The sequence below is a fragment of the Dipodomys merriami genome, unplaced genomic scaffold, assembly GCF_024711535.1.
Source record: "Dipodomys merriami isolate MVZ:Mamm:240054 unplaced genomic scaffold, mDipMer1.0.p SCAF_437, whole genome shotgun sequence".
In the NCBI taxonomy this organism is placed as follows: domain Eukaryota; kingdom Metazoa; phylum Chordata; class Mammalia; order Rodentia; family Heteromyidae; genus Dipodomys; species Dipodomys merriami.
Genome location: NW_027205999.1, coordinates 759,684 through 777,103, shown reverse-complemented (window position 1 = coordinate 777,103; position 17,420 = coordinate 759,684). Strand labels below are relative to the sequence as shown.

General features: G+C 47.8%; 1 protein-coding gene across 4 annotated transcripts in view; it reads right to left on the bottom strand.

The window, feature by feature from the left end:
* Positions 1–17,161, bottom strand: part of LOC138807852 (uncharacterized) — an 89,243-nt gene extending 72,082 nt beyond the window's left edge. Inside the window, exons 1-3 of one of the 4 annotated variants that reach the window (XM_069993645.1) lie at positions 17,032–17,161; positions 11,264–13,215; positions 3,612–3,712 (exon numbers count right to left, since the gene is read on the bottom strand). In XM_069993645.1, coding sequence (XP_069849746.1) covers positions 3,612–3,712; positions 11,264–11,765 — 603 coding nt within the window. In that variant the 5' untranslated portion in view covers positions 11,766–13,215; positions 17,032–17,161. Of the gene's footprint in view, positions 1–1,726; positions 3,713–11,263; positions 13,236–17,031 lie in introns of those variants that run through there. The other 3 variants (XR_011366308.1, XR_011366309.1, XM_069993644.1) reach the window with 3 other exon arrangements.
* Between the last annotated feature and the right edge of the window lie 259 nt (positions 17,162–17,420).

Here is a 17,420-nt window from a genome sequence, read left to right as displayed (position 1 = left end):
CAATTTTAGCAGGGAAGGGGGTCGGGGGTTGGGGGTGGAGGTAGTTGTGGAGGTGGGAGGGAAGGGATGGTAGGAGAAAAACAAAGGAGGAGGTAACAATGCTTGATAGGAAATGTACTCATTACCTTGCTCATGTAACTATAACACCTCTGTACAGTATTTTTACAATAAAAATACATTCTTGAATTTTCTGAGTTCTGGTCACATGCATATAAGTATGTACTTTGTTAAGTGTGTTAGCTTTATGGTGGTAACCATTTCAAAATGTTTATTTAATATGAAAATATTGTCTAATATTCCTTCAAAATATATAATTTTCTGTGTAAAATTGACCTAGCTAAGGATTAAATATTTTGAAAATTATATCCATGCTTCCATAAACTTATTTTTGGAGAGTTATGTGTTTTAGAAATGTGTTCAACAGATTCTTAGTCGAAAGTATAATAAAATGCACATTTTAAAAATAGGAAATTCACTAATTGTTGTCACAGTCATGAAATACCACTAAAAATTCTCAATGTTTAGAGAAGCCAAATTTCCTGGTACAAGTCATACATTAGTAAGATTATTTGTGATCTTTCATTTCATGAAAGTGACTGTAGTTTTCAATTATATCAAATCAATATTAAGTTACTGACTTTTTACATTCTCATGAGAAATAGAAAATTTACATAAGTGCTAGTCAAAAAGAGTTCAGCATAAGAAACTGTAAATTCACTATGAGTAAATAAGGATGGCATAAAATTTTATTTGTAATGTTTAAGTTTACATTCCTTATATATTTATGTTGAATAATAAAATGTTAGAAAGGAAAACATTGTTTCTTTTCTTCATGATATTTATCAAAGGGCTTTTCATCTGAGCAGCTTTTCATCTGAACAGCACAAATTGGTCTCTGTAGGAAACTTAGTCATAGGGTTTGGCTTTGAACCTCAACACAGATTCAATCCTCCTTAGTAGGGGACATGATTTGTCCTGTTGTTGCTATGTTTTATTAATTGACTTTGTCTCCATTCAAATGGAAGTTGTCCTGGATCCTATTTGCATTTATCATTCACATAGTTTCTGTATTATACCACACCAGTGTACTATACCATGTCATAGTCCTTTCATCCCTGACTCTATCAAACATATTTACCTGCACCTTCACCTGGTCATGACCTACAGGACTAGCTGTTGGTGGCCATCACACTTGTATTGCTCAATTGAACACATAGTGCACAAGGCTGTCTTCAGAATCACCTCTCTTATGCAGGAGTCCAACATTACCTGTCAGAAGTATTTCTACTCAGCACTGTAAGGGACTCCACATCTCTCACACTGTCCACTATCACAACTCAGGCATTCTACCTCACTAGGTGTAGAACCTCTTTTCCAGTGATTGAACAAACAGGCTTGCATAGCTCCTTCATGTCTTTGCCAAGAGGCTAAATCCAGTGCCTCAGGAGGGGCCTCTAGTACATAAACTTCCTGTCCCTTCTTTATTTCTGCCCTTAGTTGTGTACTTTCTGCACATAATCCCAAGCAAACCCTCTGGCTCCACCTCATGTCTTAGCTGAATTTGTACCTTCTGCTCACACAGCAGGCATAGAACTTGCCTGACTCAAGTATCTTGCAAATCAGTCCTTGTCCAGCAGCCTCCAAATGATGAGAGGGCAAGTCTCTGGGAGTGAAGGAAATGTAGGAATTGCTCCCAATCAATAAGAGCTACTTCTGCAGTCTCAGACTCAACAGGAGAATTACTGAATCAAGATTCTCAGGTACTTGTATTCAGGTGTCCTCATTTTGTAACTCAGAATTTTGTTAGTACTGAATCAGGGCCCTGACACTAGCAATAAAATATGCTCATGGGTGCTAGCCTTGGACAAATAGGCTCAGGGACAGTGCCTAGGCCCTGAGTTTAAGACCCAAAACTAAACAACAACAACAAACTTTTCATGGACAATTACTCTTCTAATCTCTGTTACTCCCAAGATGAAGTTGTGGGTTGCAGTCCTCCTCATCCTCTGTCTGAAAAGATGTAAGGTTTCTTATTTTACTGTAAAGAAGTTGAAAGTATACCAGTCTGATATATTTACTATGCAAGAAAATTGTGCCTGAAGAAAACAAGTGGAAAATGTTCTTTATGGCTTCTTTTCCATTTTTCAAAATCAAAGCCTTCTCATGGAAATACTTCCTAATTCTAGAACGTAAAACTTGCCTTCAAATTGCCTGAAGTGACAGGATTTTATAAATCAAATGGGAAAATTTGTATTTTCCATTTCTGTCCTTATGCCTTATGCAATCTTTAGGCATATTAACAGAGGTAGGACCACCATCCTGTCCGTAAGAAGCTGAGTGTATCCATACCTAGGTGGGGGTATCTGGGTTTCTGATACTCATCAAAATAGTGGGTGATAGAAAAAGCTAAAGTTCTGATTTTTGGCTAGTTGAAAGGTCGACAAGCTTTAGCTTCAGAAAACCATGCTTATCAACCATTTCTTTACAATCTCTTGGCTTAATTACTTTTGAAATGTATGACAGAAATGACTCCATTTGGAATCTGACAACATCCCCTGTCTCAATGCTTACTTCCATACTATTAGAATCTGAATGGTTCTTCATCACTGGAATAAGCTTTGTCCCTAGAGGCCTTTTTCGTTGCCTGAATGTGATGTCCCAGTAGTTCTTATCCGAAGTTGGAGTGAAATGACAGTTTAGAAGGGACTCGGTGCTAAAAAGACATCTTATGATCTAATTGGGAGAAAAACAATTTAGAAGGAATGTCTCTTATACTAGTCTTGAAGTCTATTAGGGTAGTTTTCTTTAAATACATTTTTTATTATAAAAATACTACAGAGGGGTTACAGTTACATGAGTAAGGTAATGAGTACATTTCCTATCAAGCAGTGTTGACTCCTACTTTGTTTTTCCTCTATCATCCCTTCCTTCCCACCTCCACAATTACTCCCCCGACCCCCCATGGCTCCCCGCTGGGTGAAGTTGTAAAGTTCATTTTCAACATAGTGTCTTGTACATCTCATTGTTACAATGGGTCAACCTGTATCCTTATTTAAGCATTTTTTCCCTTCTCCTCCCCAGATCAGAAAAGTGTATATACAAGATGCAGGTCACTGGAATCAAATACAGTAAAAACAGGGATTATACCATGAGGGAGGAACATACCAAAGAAACAAACAAAAACAAACAAACAAACACACAGTACACTTTAAATACATTAAAAACAATAGCAAGAAAGAAAAGACCTTTTGTGTCCCTGTCTTGGGGTTCATTTCCCTTAACATCATCTTATATGGTCATATGTACATAGCTTTTGACTTTTTGTGGTTGTCCTAGACATACTTTTTTATTGCAAATAAGGGAAACCATGGGATTTATGTTTCTTTGGGCCTGGCTTACTTCACTTAATATAATTTTTTCCAAGTCTTTCCCTTTCCTAACAAATGGGGCAATGTCCTTCCTGATGGAGGCATAGAATTCCATTGTGTGTGTGTGTGTGTGTGTGTGTGTATCACATTTTCTTGATCCATTCATCTACTGAGAGGCATCTGGATTGGTTCTACATCTTAACTATGGTAATAATGCTGTGATAAACATGTTATCAATCTCACTCTTTCTTCCACTGGGTTACTTTTTGTGACTGCTACTTCACACAGACATTCATCTGGACCTTCCTGGCAGGTCTTAATCACCTCCTCCATTTCTTGGACATCTAAAATGTGTCAAAGAAAAAAAAGACAAAAACATAAATGAGATCCAAAAATTCCGTAATATAAAGATGAAGATATTTTCTCCCATTCTGTTACAGATTTTCAATGATCAAAATAGGAATTAATTTATGATACATGATTTCTCCCTAATGTATTAATTAAAAATAATACTGATATTTAGCAATGGAAAATGTTTTTCTGTGTTTCAGTTTTTCTTTTTATATCAGAAGAAATATTTACTCAAATTATTCAACTAAGTACTGTGAAAGTTTTAAGCTGAACACTTAAAATTTGCCTTTAGTATTCTTGGGGTTGTTTCAAATATTGTTTTGTTTGACCATAGGGGAATAGCTGCTTTGTGTTCTTTAATTTTCTTGAAATAATTTATATATTGTGCTGCTTTGCTTCTCAACCATTAGGTGAGGAACTGGAATATTTTCTAGATTTGGAGACTATAATTGTGTTTTATATATTCCTTTGCCTTTCACCTAAGCAGGGATGGTTCCTGACAGTAGGCATTAATACCTACATCTCTTCAATTCTAACTTCTCATAAGAATTACTTTAAGTATCTGTGGGAATTTTAAAGTTCATTTCTCTCCATCTTATACAGTCTCATCAAAATTCCTTTTTTGACACTCTTGCCCCGCAGAAGCATGGAAGATCAAAGACACTCCAGCTCACGACCTAGTTAATCATCCTCTCTACACTAAAAGATCTAGTTGTGAACTCCAGATCTGTGCGTGGTGTGCGCACGCGTGTGTTGGTGGTGTGGCTGTTACCACTGTGCCATGTGCTGACACAGATCTGTGCCTGTTGTGTGCACGCGTGTGTGGGTGGTGTGGCTGTTACCACTGTGCACAAGTGCAGATGCAGATCTGTGTGTGGTATGTGCACGTGTGTGTTGGTGGTGTGGCTGTGGCTGTTACCACTGTGCACACGTGCAGACCCAGATCTGTGCGTGGTGTGCGCATGCGTGTGTTCGTGGTGTGGCTGTTACCACTGTGCCATGTGCTGACACAGATCTGTGCGAGGTGTGCACACGCGTGTTGGTGGTGTGGCTGTTACCACTGTGCCATGTGCTGACACAGATCTGTGCGAGGTGTGCACACGTGTGTTGGCGGTGTGGCTGTTACCACTGTGCACATGTGCAGACGCAGATCTGTGTGTGGTGTGCGCATGCGTGTGTTGGTGGTGTGGCTGTTACCACTGTGCACATGTGCAGATGCAGATCTGTGCGTGGTGTGCGCACGCGTGTGTTGGTGGTGTGGCTGTTACCACTGAGGGATCATCCGAGGTAGGTGGGAAGGGGGCGCTTGTAGGAGGATTGCCTTCACACGTTGGGGCGCACATGGAGGACCCTGTGGGGGGCCTGAGGGTGCGCGTGAGCGTGCGTGCATCTAGAGCCCCACCCGGGAAGCTCGAGGTCCTGAGTTCAAATCCCACCCTCCCAGCTCTGGTCACAGAGGCCCGCGGGGCCCAGGGGGGTCGGGCCGGGCCGGCCTTCCCCGCAGGAGGGCGGTGCGAGCGCGCCCAAGCAGAGGCCTGGGCCGGGCAGGCCCAGTGGGCGCCGCGGCCCCCGACCCCCGGCGTCCGGGCCGGGTCTGACTCCTTGCTGTTTTCGGCAGGACCCCGCCATCCAGGGGCCGGCGCGGGCCTGGGAGCGCTCCCTCCCACACGTGCGCGGCCGGGGGCCATGGGAGGAGCGGGGAGACCCCGCGGGGCCTGGCCAGAGCCGGCGCACCCGGACAACCCTCGGGGTCGCTGCCGGGGAGGGAGGGGGAATGGGGACCTGCTCAGGCCCTGCCCCTTCCTCCCCTCCGCCCCAGCTCGCTCTCTCGCACGCGCCGCGCAGGCACAGCGTCGGCTGCGCCAGGGGTTGGCGGGGTTGTTGTTGTGGCGCGCAGACCCCGCCCCTCCGCGTGGCGGCCCCGACCCCCATCTGTTTTCCCGGGCGCTGAGTGGATTATATTGTGCGGGGACCAGGGGCGGCTGCAGCGCCGCCGCGGGACAGGGGGAGCGCGGACCCTGCCGACAGCCCGAGCCGCGGCTGCCTCGAAGACTCGGCCCCGCCGCCGTCGCCGCCGCCCCCACCCCCCGGCCCGGCCGAGCCGCGCACCTCAGCCGCAGGTCGCGCGGAGCCGCGGGCGCCGCGGCGGGAGCCGGGGCGAGGCGCTGAGGCGCCGCCGCGGGGCAGGAGCCGGAGCCGGCGGCGCGCGGGCTCGACCGGCCCAGCCGCGGCGCCTGCCCGGCCACCGAGCGAGCGAGCGGGCGTGGGCTGGCGCGGCAATGTGCCCGGAGGAGCGCGGCGCCACGGGGCTGGGCGAGCTCCGCTCCTGGTGGGAGGTGCCGGCCATCGCGCACTTCTGCTCGCTCTTCTGCACCGCCTGCTGCCTGCCGGACTTCGAGATCGAGGTGAGCGGCGGGGCCGGGCTGGAGGTCAGGAGCGGGGCGTCGTGAGGGAGGGGGCCGGGGCCGGGGCCCACGGGGAGTGCGGGCGGCGCTTCCCGTACCGCCGGTACGTCTGGCGGGGCGCCCGCTTGTGGTCAGGGGTCGAGCCTGCTTTTGTCAGGGCCGCCAGGGAACCGGGCGGGCGGGCGGGAGGCGCCGCGAGCCTCCTGGGGGCCGGGCCAGGGCCGCCGGGAGCTCGTCCCTCCCCAGCGAGGCGGCGGGGTCGGGCCGCCAACTCCGGACGGGGGGGGGGCTCCCGGGGCCTCGGGGAAAGTCTGGCGCCACGTCTTCCCGCCGCGCCCGGCCCAGTCGGGCCGGGGGGGGGGGGTCGGTGGGGAGGGCGCGGGGCTGGAAACTTGCACGGCTTTTGTGTTGTGGTGGTTGTTGTGTTGTCCTGTTGTTGTGTTGTTGATGTTGTTGTGTTGATGTTCCCCCCTACCCCCCCCCCCCCCTGCGCCCGGCCCGGCGTGGGAAGCCGCGCTCCCGGGGCTGGGGAGGCGAGCTCCGGCCGGGAGAAGCGGGGTATATCTTCCGTCCTCCGATTTACTTCCCTCAAGTCCTGTACTGGACGGTAGTCTCCTGTCCCAGGCTTTTTGACAGGCAATAAGGGGGTGTTCCACGGAGATTGGCATGGCTTTAAGATACCCAATTGGAGCAGTTTTTGTATATGTGGTCTAATTCCATTTTTAGCTTCCCTGCTTAATGGATACTGACGTATCATTACCGGGGTAGCCGAAGCTTTAAGTTCAATAATCACGGGAGGCTGGTTTGTAGCCAGTCCCATTCCTGCAGTCTCTGCCCAAGCCTGGGGATAATCTGATAACCATTGGGGGTCGATTGGGCTGACTGAGGGCTTTCATGTAACCGATGTTCATCCTCCAGGTGTAAGGTTAGGACTTGGAGGGGCTGTCCTTGGGGGTCCCTTGACGGAGGCCCCTTTTCCTTGGAAATAAATCTGGGCCCCTACCTTTTGTAAGGTCCGCTCCTGGATGGCGAGCAGACTCCACCCTCCTCGCAGCGAAGTCTCCACCCAGTACCTGCGTTACCTAGGCAACTGGGATACCTGGAAGAGGTCACGTCCGCATCTGCTGAGGTCACATCCTAACCTGATGTGGCCACACCTTTCTCCCACCTGATCCCACTTCCCCTTACCTGGCCACACCTTTCCCCGCCCATACCCTAGATAAGGGCTAGCCCAGGCCCAGACCTCTCTCTCTTTTTCTCTCTCCCTCTCTTTTTTCTCTCTGTTCGTTTCTAGCTCTTGCTGCTCTTTTCTTGCTCTCTTGCTCTCTCTCTTTCCCAGCCACGTGGAGTGCCAACCTTGCCTGGTCCCAGCAGGTCTACCCCTTACCTGAATACCACGTGAGTGCTACTGTTCTTACCCCTCTCTCTGCTCTTTTCTCTCTCTTTCCTCTCTTCCCAGCTCTCTCTCATTCCCAGGCCTTTCCCAGCCACGTGGAGTGCCACCCTTGCCTGGTCCCAGCAGATCTAAATAAACCTACCCCTTATCTGAATACCACGTGCGTGCTGGTGCTGTTCTTACTCGGCTTCCTCTTTTTAAAAACCTAACATAAATGGTGCCGTGACTTGGATAAAGGCTTAAAGTCAGGATAGCTGGGATTTCTCTGTTTTTTTCTTCTTTTTCTTTTTTTTGTTCTTCCCTTTTTGCTCTGAGGAATACCTGCAGTTCTGACGGCCTTTTGCAAACCAGTCTGTCTGCGGCGGAATCAACGCATCGATACCATTGCTGCCTTCACATCCATGTCCACACTTCTCTACTCTGGTGAGTGAAACTACTCTACGGCTCTCTGTTGCTCAGTCTCTGTCCAGACGTGGCGCCACGCCAGAGAGCTCCTACGGTCTTTAGCTGAAAGGCGGTCACCTCTGAAGCTGAGGATGCTTGGCTTTGGGGGCTTGGCCATTTCTCTCTAGAGGGCTCTGGGGGAAGTCGGGACGCCGCTTCTGCCTGGTCAGCTCTCCTTCACTCACCAGACTGACTCTCCTACTCATTTAATGGGGTGCTGCGAATCACGCCTGAGCCGTGAAACCCCTTTGAAATGTCTCCCGCGCTCCCTGGAAAGCCAGAGAGCCTCATTTTTATGCCATTCTCAGAAGTACACAGTTTTTGCTACTGCAATGGTAAATGATCAGAAGTCTGTTTACTTTCGGGCTCTCTTTGCTCTCTCTCTGCCATTCATGTCCAACTTTCCCTATCTCTCCCTTTCTCTTTTCTACAACTTTTTGGCTTGTGCCTTGAAGAGTGCGACGCAGGCTGGGTCCCAGGGACCCCCCTCTAGGTTCCCTCTCAAAGGCTAGCCAATGTAGGCTTAATCTATTCAGGCTTTCTTTGCATTCTTTCAGAAATTCGCCATCTTGAATCCGCCATCTTGGCCACGTGGTGGGTTAAGGGTTTGGCCCCATCTGACCCTTAACCTTCCACTAAGTTTACTATTCCATCTATTCTAAGGTGCCTTGCTAACAAGTTGCTGTTTTCACAGGCCCTAGTAACTGAGGCCCAACCATCTGATGTGCTTTGTTAGCAAAGATGTCTAAATGTTGTCAAAATTTTAGGTTTTGAGTTTTGCCTTTTTTGTTTTGTGTTGTGTATTCTACTACTGACTACATGGTTCTAAAATACTGGGCATATCTATGCTAAAATTTTCATCACATCTGATGAGTTTTGTCATTTCAGAATATTTGTTGGCAATTCTTGATAAGAACCAGGTAAGCTCTACTTATTCTACTTGATCTCCTTGTTGCTTTAATTGAAAATAATAAAGGGCTTTTGTGGCAAAGATTTCAGTTCAAAGCCATCTCGGGCTAAAAAATCCCTAAGACTCCGTCTCCCAGCTAAACTCTGCAAGTGGTACTATAACTCAGTGTGGCAGAGTGCTAGCCTTGAGCAGAAGTGCTCAGGGACAGTGCCCAGGCCTTGAGTTCAAACCTCCTTAAATACTAGTGGTACTATAACTCAAAGTGGTTCAGTGCTAGCCTTGAGCGGAAGCGCTCAGGGACAGTGCCCAGGCCTTGAGTTCAAATCTTGAATACCAACTGGGACAAGCCATCCCAGCAACGAGCACCTAGACTCAGCCAGTCTAGGGAACAAGGGAACGTTGAAAGGAGTAAGAGGAGATGATGTCACATCAGCTACTTTGTGCCTGCCCTTTCAAAATTAACCTGAGCCAGGAGGTCAGTAGATGTAAGAAGCCTGCCCATCCAATGTCTATACCTGTCTACCTATTAACTGAACAGGAATTTATATTCTTGCCTTTGTCACCTGACTTCTCTACCTAGTCGCCAGATGTCAGAAGTAACTAGGGACATTTCTACCAACATTTTCAGCCCCAAGTCCTTCCTCTTGCCATTTATTTGCTCTCTAGTATTTTTTTTCCAGCCCCTCAATGCTCATGAGACTTCTCCAGATTTCATCTAAGGACTCACACAACCAAGGGACAGCTGCTGTTCACTGCCTTCTCTGGGAGGAGACCAAATTCCAGCCTTTTACCCCTATTGTCGACGCCCCTTGTCAGCAGGAAGTAGCCAGAGAGAATCCTCGCCCTATTTCATGATTATTAAAAGGCTGGAATGTAAGGTCCGCTCCTGGATGGCGAGCAGACTCCACCCTCCTCGCAGCGAAGTCTCCACCCAGTACCTGCGTTACCTAGGCAACTGGGATACCTGGAAGAGGTCACGTCCGCATCTGCTGAGGTCACATCCTAACCTGATGTGGCCACACCTTTCTCCCACCTGATCCCACTTCCCCTTACCTGGCCACACCTTTCCCCGCCCATACCCTAGATAAGGGCTAGCCCAGGCCCAGACCTCTCTCTCTTTTTCTCTCTCCCTCTCTTTTTTCTCTCTGTTCGTTTCTAGCTCTTGCTGCTCTTTTCTTGCTCTCTTGCTCTCTCTCTTTCCCAGCCACGTGGAGTGCCAACCTTGCCTGGTCCCAGCAGGTCTACCCCTTACCTGAATACCACGTGAGTGCTACTGTTCTTACCCCTCTCTCTGCTCTTTTCTCTCTCTTTCCTCTCTTCCCAGCTCTCTCTCATTCCCAGGCCTTTCCCAGCCACGTGGAGTGCCACCCTTGCCTGGTCCCAGCAGATCTAAATAAACCTACCCCTTATCTGAATACCACGTGCGTGCTGGTGCTGTTCTTACTCGGCTTCCTCTTTTTAAAAACCTAACACCTTTGAGAGGAGGTCCCTCCCCAACAATGGATAGGGGCAGTCTGGAATTAGGAGGAACGAGTGGGTGACTAGCCCCGTTCCGAGGTGCACTTTTCGCTTAGTTGTCCACCGATAGAATTTTCCTCCTGTGGCTCCCTGTACCAAGGATGTCTTAGAACTCAGAGGACCTCCTGATCGAGTTAAGACCGAATGTTGGGCGACAGTGTCAACCAGGAAGGTTACTGGCTGGCCCCCCACTTGAAGGGTTACCCGGGGCTCAGGGGGGGGCTCCTGGCCCTGACTGCCCTAATCTTCATCCTGTAGGGACAATACTTGTGCTGGTCTTCGGGGTCCTCTCATCTGCCCCCTTTTCCTCGGACAGTTTCTGACCCAGTGTCCTGTTTCCTTGCAATACGCACACTGGTCACGGCTCACTAGAGGTTTCTTTTCGTCCCCCAGGTTTTTATCTAACCTAGCCTCTCTCTCTCCTGGCTGTTGTACTACAGTGGCCAAGATCTTACTTAACTCTTTGGTACGTTTCTTGTCTCGCTTGTCCTCTCTATCCTCCTGCAACTTACGTAATCTTTCTTCTTTCTCTTCCTGAGTTTCCCTCTTATTAAAAATTCTTTGTGCTTCCTTAACCAGATCCTGTAAAGTATACCCCTGAAGCCCCTCCAACCGTTGTAGCTTAGTCCGAATGTCCGGGGCCGACTGCCCGATAAATGACATAATGACATCGGATTGTCTGTCTGCAGCAGAGGGGTCAAAGGGCATATACAAACGGTACCCTTCCATTAGTCTCTCTAAAAATCCCGCAGGCGTTTCCTCAGAACCCTGCACTATCGCAGGCACCTTAGCCAAATTGGTGGGGCGCCGTCCAGCCCCCCTTTGAGACCCGCCAACAGAACCTGGCGATAAAGACGGAGTCGCTCCCTACCGGCTGCGATGTTGAAGTCCCAATTTGGACGGGTTAACGGGAACACTTCATCGATCTCATTGGGCAACTGGGTTGGCCTGCCATCCTCTCCTGGAACATTTTTGCGAGCCTCCAGGAACACTCGCTGTCGCTCCTCCGTGGTGAGGAGAGCCTGCAAGAGTTGCTGACAATCGTCCCAAGTGGGCTGGTGGGTTAACAGAATGGATTCAATCAGGCCCGTCAGGGCCTGTGGGTCCTGAGAAAAGGACGGGTTATGGGTTTTCCAGTTATATAAGTCGGAAGCAGAAAAGGGCCAATACTGATACTGGCCGGCCACTGTCCGGAGGGGAAAGGCATGGGCCATCCAGCCTCCCCCTGTCTCTCCGCTTCGATCACGGCAGAGGCGCAGACGACTGCTGGGAGGTGACAAGGGCATCTGGGGCTCCACCTCCAGCTCAGTGGAGTCCGGAGAGGGAGCAGATGGGGAATGGGAGACCTCTAGCGGGCCCCTTTGTTCTCCCATCGGAGCAGGTTGGGCATAAGGTGGCGGGGGAGCTAAGACTGGCGGGGAGTCTAATAGTAATAGATCCGCCTGGTCATCTGGTAAAATAGAGGGAGCTTGGGAGGAGGAGCCCTTAGTTTTAGACTGAGACACCTCTTTTATGGGATAAAGGGAAGATGAGGGAGGGGGAAGAGGAACAAGGGGAGTGGGAGAAGGTGGGGGAGCGGGTAAAGCTACTGGTGTCTGGGAAAGGAAAGGTTTAATCCACTTCGGGGGTCTCGGGCCAGATTTTCCCACGTGACTATGTAGGGGACCTGATCGGGGTGTCCATGGGAGCCCGGCTGAAGAACTTGAGCCTTTACCTGTAAAAGAATATCAAGATTGAAAGAGCCCTCCTTAGGCCACCCCACGTTAAGAGTGGGCCATTCGGAGGAACAGAAACTGATCCACTTTTTCTTCTGGACCTCCAGCGACAGGTTGCGGGCCCGGGTCACGACTTCTGTCCAATGATCTAGTGTAAGGCTTAAGGGGGTTGTTAGTCTTTGCCCCATTTCTTTAAAAGTTACAAGACAGATAACAAAGACGATCAACGCTAAACAGAAACAGACGAGACTAGACAAACGCCACGCGGTGCCCGAGTGAGTACAGATGAGGAAGGAAACTACAGATGGGAGTGGCCGGCCTCGCCTTAACTCCCCAGAACAGAGACACTCGGATCTCCTCCTTCCTCCAGACGACCCTGGAGCAGAGCTCCAGGGCGGGACCAGGGTACTGGGCACGTCTGCTTTTCCCTCTGGCCCAAATACAGATTCAGACGACCCTGGAGCAGAGCTCCAGGGCGGGACTAGGGTACTGGGCACATCTGCTTTTCCCTCTAGTCCAAGTACAGATTTGGATCCCAGAACATAAAACAAAAATGACAGACACGGGAAACATGAAACGTTAGAGCTCTATCTTACCTCCAACTGGCCTTGGAATTTGGGTCTAGGGGCGCCGTATCCCGGACGAGCCCCACGTTGGGCGCCAACTGAAAGACCCCAGACTCACTGGGATACTTTCTCCAACGGGAGGGCACCCCAAGAACCAAGACTTCAAGCCAGCAGATGCAATAAGCAAGAGGAGTTTATTTGGCGTTTGCGCAAACGGACTCTCTGTCCCAAGCAGACAGGGAGTCCCGAGCAAAGGTTACAGACATTTTTAAAGGCAGAAAACCATAAAATCAGCATAAAATGTCTTCCGTGATATAATTGGCTCATGGTTGGTCTATAATTGGTTGACATTTGACCCGGTTCGTGGTCTGATCAGGTTGTCGTTGTCAAGGTTTGTCCAGGGATGGCTTAATTAATTTGGAACTGAAGAACGTATGCTATCTATAACCGCTGTCCTTGTCCTGGGTGGGCTGATATCCGGACATCTGGATCGGCCAATACTTTGAGTTACTGCCAATTTTATCTCCCAGGTCAAAGGGGGTCTGAATGCAAGCATATTTACAGAAGCAAAGTCAGCAGTTAGCAAGTTAATAATGGTAATGGTGAAGTGAGGTTCCTAATTTTTAACTCTTCAGTACCAGCGCTTGAACTCAGGGCCTAGGCATTTTCCTTTAGTGTTTTTGTTTTTGGTGCAAGGCTGGTGCTCTGCTACTTGAGCCACAGTTTCACTTCTACCTTTTTGAAAGTTAATTGCAGATAAGTGTTTCATGGCCTTTCTGCTTGAGCCTCCTGAATAGCTAGATTACAGGTGTGATTCATGGGTTCCTGGCTTCAAAATTTTTTTGTATTTGCTATCAAAATGTAATTAAGATTATGTCCTATTTCCATTTTGCATATAAAACACTTTTTGTAGGCCATTTGAAAATGAAACATTTCTAAGAGAAAACCATAGCCACAGCCACCATAAGGTGTTCCTTGGTAACTAGCGGTGCGGTCTCTAGGCTAATTTATGTACTATTCAGGAATCTTAGGGGATTGTACCCCCATGGACAGTTCTTTTTTATCAGCTTTGTTTTTGACTTATCAGTCTTGAACATATCCTTTACCCCACCTATACTTGGAATTGATTGTGAAGATCAAACATTGAACAGTATATTTACTGTTACAATATTTATTTTATTTTATTTTATTTATTTATTTTTTTGTTGTTGTTGGCCGTGGGGCTTGAACTCTGGGCCTGGGCGCTGTCCCTCAGCTCTTCAGCTCAAGGCAAGCGCTCTACCACTTGAGCTACAGCGCCACTTCCAGTTTTCTGGTGGTTTTTATTGGAGATAGGAGTCTCACGGTCTTTCCTGCCCGGGTTGGCTTTGAACGGCGATCCTCAGATCTCAGCCTCTTGAGTAGCTGGGATGACAGGCGTGAGCCACCAGTGCCTGGCTTCTACTATATTAGCTCTCAGACATTTCCATACATGCATACAAATAATTGAAAATAAGTTTTATTCTATTTTCATATGTGTGTAAAGTACTTAATTTGCCCTCTACTTGGCCTTCTTCCCTCCTGCTAGTACCTGATCACCCAGAAGAGCCTCTATTACTTTCCTATCATTCATTTTTTAAGTGTGTATTACACAAAGGAATTTTGCCATGTTATTTCACATATATACATATATGCTATGTTCAGTTCAGGATATTTTTTGGAGGGGTCGGTCGTGGGGCTTGAACTCTGGGCTTGGGTGCTGTCCCTGAGCTCTTCAGCTCAAGGTGAGTGTGCTCTACTGCTTGAGCCACAGCACCATTTCCAGTTTTCTAGTGGTTTTTATTGGGGATAAGAGTCTCATGGACTTTCCTGCCCGGGCTGTCTTTGAACCGTGATCCTCAGATCTCAGCCTCCTGAGTAGCTAGGATTACAGATGTGAGCCACTGGCGCCCAGCTTCAGTTCAGGATTTTCTTTTTCTCTTTAATTTTTCTTTTGGGGGGTCTGGTCATGGGGCCTGAACTCTGGGCCTGACTACTGTCTCTCAGCTCTTCAGCTCAAGGCTAGTGATCTATCACTTGAGCCACAGCACCGGATTTTTTCTTTTTGCTTATGTGGTGCTGAGGAATCAAACCCAGGGCCTCAGGCTTGCAAGACAAGCGCTCTACCACTGAGCCACCTTCCCAGCCCCTGACACTTTTTTTTGCCCAATTTGTGTTTTTTCTCATGCAATAGGAATTACTGTGTTTCTCTTTATTTTTTTTTTTCCTGTCCTGGTATTGATGCTATTTTAAACATGTTTTTCTCTATTTTGCCACTTAGACTCAAACTATGTAAATACTGTCACATGTCACATGGGAGTCCCAGAATTCTTACTATGTATAATCATCATGCCGGTTTTTCTAATAGGGCCAAAGAATTATGAGAGGTGGTCTTTTTTTTTTTTTTTTTTTATGGGTCCGGTTGTGGGGCCTGAACTCTGGGCCTGGGCACTGTCCCTCAGCTCTTCAGCTCAAGGCTAGCGTTCTACCACTTGAGCTACAGCGCCACTTCCGGCTTTTTGCTTATGTGGTGCTGAGGAATCGAACCCAGGGCCTCATGCATGCAAGGCAAGCACTCTACCACTGGGCCACCTTCCCAGCCCTGAGAGGTGGTCTTTATGAAGTTTAGCTTCTCACTCATCAATAAAAGTCCACTTATTAAGACTTGAGATATTAAAAATAAGGAAGAACATGAATAAACCTAAAAATGGACGTAGCAACAAATTGGACATTCTCTTTTTTTTTTTTTTGGTTGTAGGGTTTGAACTCTGACCCTTAGTTCTTCATATCAAGGCTAGTGCTCTACCACTTGAACCACAGGGCCACTTCTGGTTTTCTGAGTGGTTTATTGGAGATAAGAATCTCACAGCCTTTCTTGTCCAAGATGGCTTTGAACTGCAATCCTCAGATCTCAGCCTTCTGAGTAGCTAGGATTACTGGTACCCAGCTGAACATTCTTTAATCCTTTAATTTACCCTTTTTTTTTCTCCCATTTTGACAAATCTGCTTTTTCTCACCTTTGAGAACTTTTTACATGCTATGTTATCTTTTCATTGTTAAAATGTATTATATAATTCTTTTGTACTTTTTATCTGTAATTGCCACAAACTATTATATTCACTCTGTGAATAAAGAAAGTCCATGTTTTATGTACCCAGCACTGTTACATGTGTGGGAAAAGTTATTAGATGTTTAATGGACACATTTCCCATCATGAGTGTCTTGACATGGATGTGAAAGCATCTGTCTAAATAGATAAAATTGTACCTTGAAACAACATTTTATTCTATGAGATCATCTGTCTATGACGGTTGCACTCGAGAGCTTCAAAGTCACCTATAGATCCAACTGGTATCAGGTCTATAGGTGACTGAGCATGTCAGCCTTTGCGTTCTGTGCTTTTGTTCCATTAACATCTTACAATTCCAGGTGACGGACCAGGGGTTGTGTGAGTGTGTGGTGTGTGTGAGTGTGAGTGTGAGTGGTGTGTGGTGTGATTATGTGTGGTGTGTATGGTGTGAGTGTGGTATTAGTGTGAGTGTGTCTGTGGTGTGATTGAGTGTGAGCATGTGTGTGTGGTGTGATTGTGAGTGTGAGGGTGTGTGGTGTGAGTGTGGTGTATGAGCGTGTGTGGTGTGTGTGTGGTGTGTGTGGTGTGGTATGAGTGTGATCATATGTGGTGTGAGTGGTGCATGTGCTGTGTGGGTGGTGTGATTGAGTGTGAGCATGTGTGGTGTGTGTGTGAGTGAGTGTAGTGGGTGTGGTGTGTTTGGTGTATTGTGAGTGTGAGCGTGAGTGGTGTGTGTGTGTGGTATGACTGAGTGTGTCTGTGGTGTGAGTGTGTGTAATGTATGAGTGTGGTGTAGGTGTGGTGTGGGTGGTGTGATTGAGTGAGCATGTATGGTGTGTGGTATGAGTATGAGCATGTGTTGTTAGTGGTGTGTGTGATGTGGGGGTGGTGTGATTGAGCGTGTGTGGTGTGTGTAGTGTGATTATGAGTGTGAACATGTATGGTGTGAGTGTAGTTGGTGGTGATTGAGTGTGAGTGTGTGTGGTGTGTATGGTGGGAGTGTGGTGTTAGTGTGTGTGTGTGGTGTGATTGAATGTGAGTGTGAGAGTATGTGGTGTGAGTGGTATATGGTGTGTGAGTGTGAGCGGATCCAAAAAAAAATAGACTTACGTGATTTAGCAATTGGAGTAGCTAGGATTACAGGTGTGAGCCCCCAGTGCCTGGCCCCAGGGGCTTTTACCTGTCATTTTAGCTCTTCAGGGGTGGGGTAGGAGAGCTCAGGATCACCATTAGGAATCAGCCTGGACAGGAAAGTTCATGAGACACTTACCTTCCATGAACTACCAAAAGGCCTGAAGTGAAGCTGTGGTTCAATGGTAAAGTACTGGCTTTCAGGAGAAAGGTAAAGCACAGTGCTCTTGAGTTCAAGCTCCTGCAGTGGCACAAAGCAAAACAAAACAGAGAGCAAAGTAAAATAATAAATAGTGGGAAATGTGTGCTTATGTAGACCTCTGACATAAGGGCTGGACAGGCCTATGACAAATCTTGGCAAAGTCACCTATGCCAATACACTGGCAGGGCTGACCATGGCCAGTGCATGGTCCCTGAACTAAAGGCAGAGGTCCAGAAGCAGAGGTCCAGCTTCTGAGTAGCTAGGATTAAGCACATCAAGCTAGGAAATAGACTAGGATTTGAGCCAGAATTAAATGCAGCAAAGGG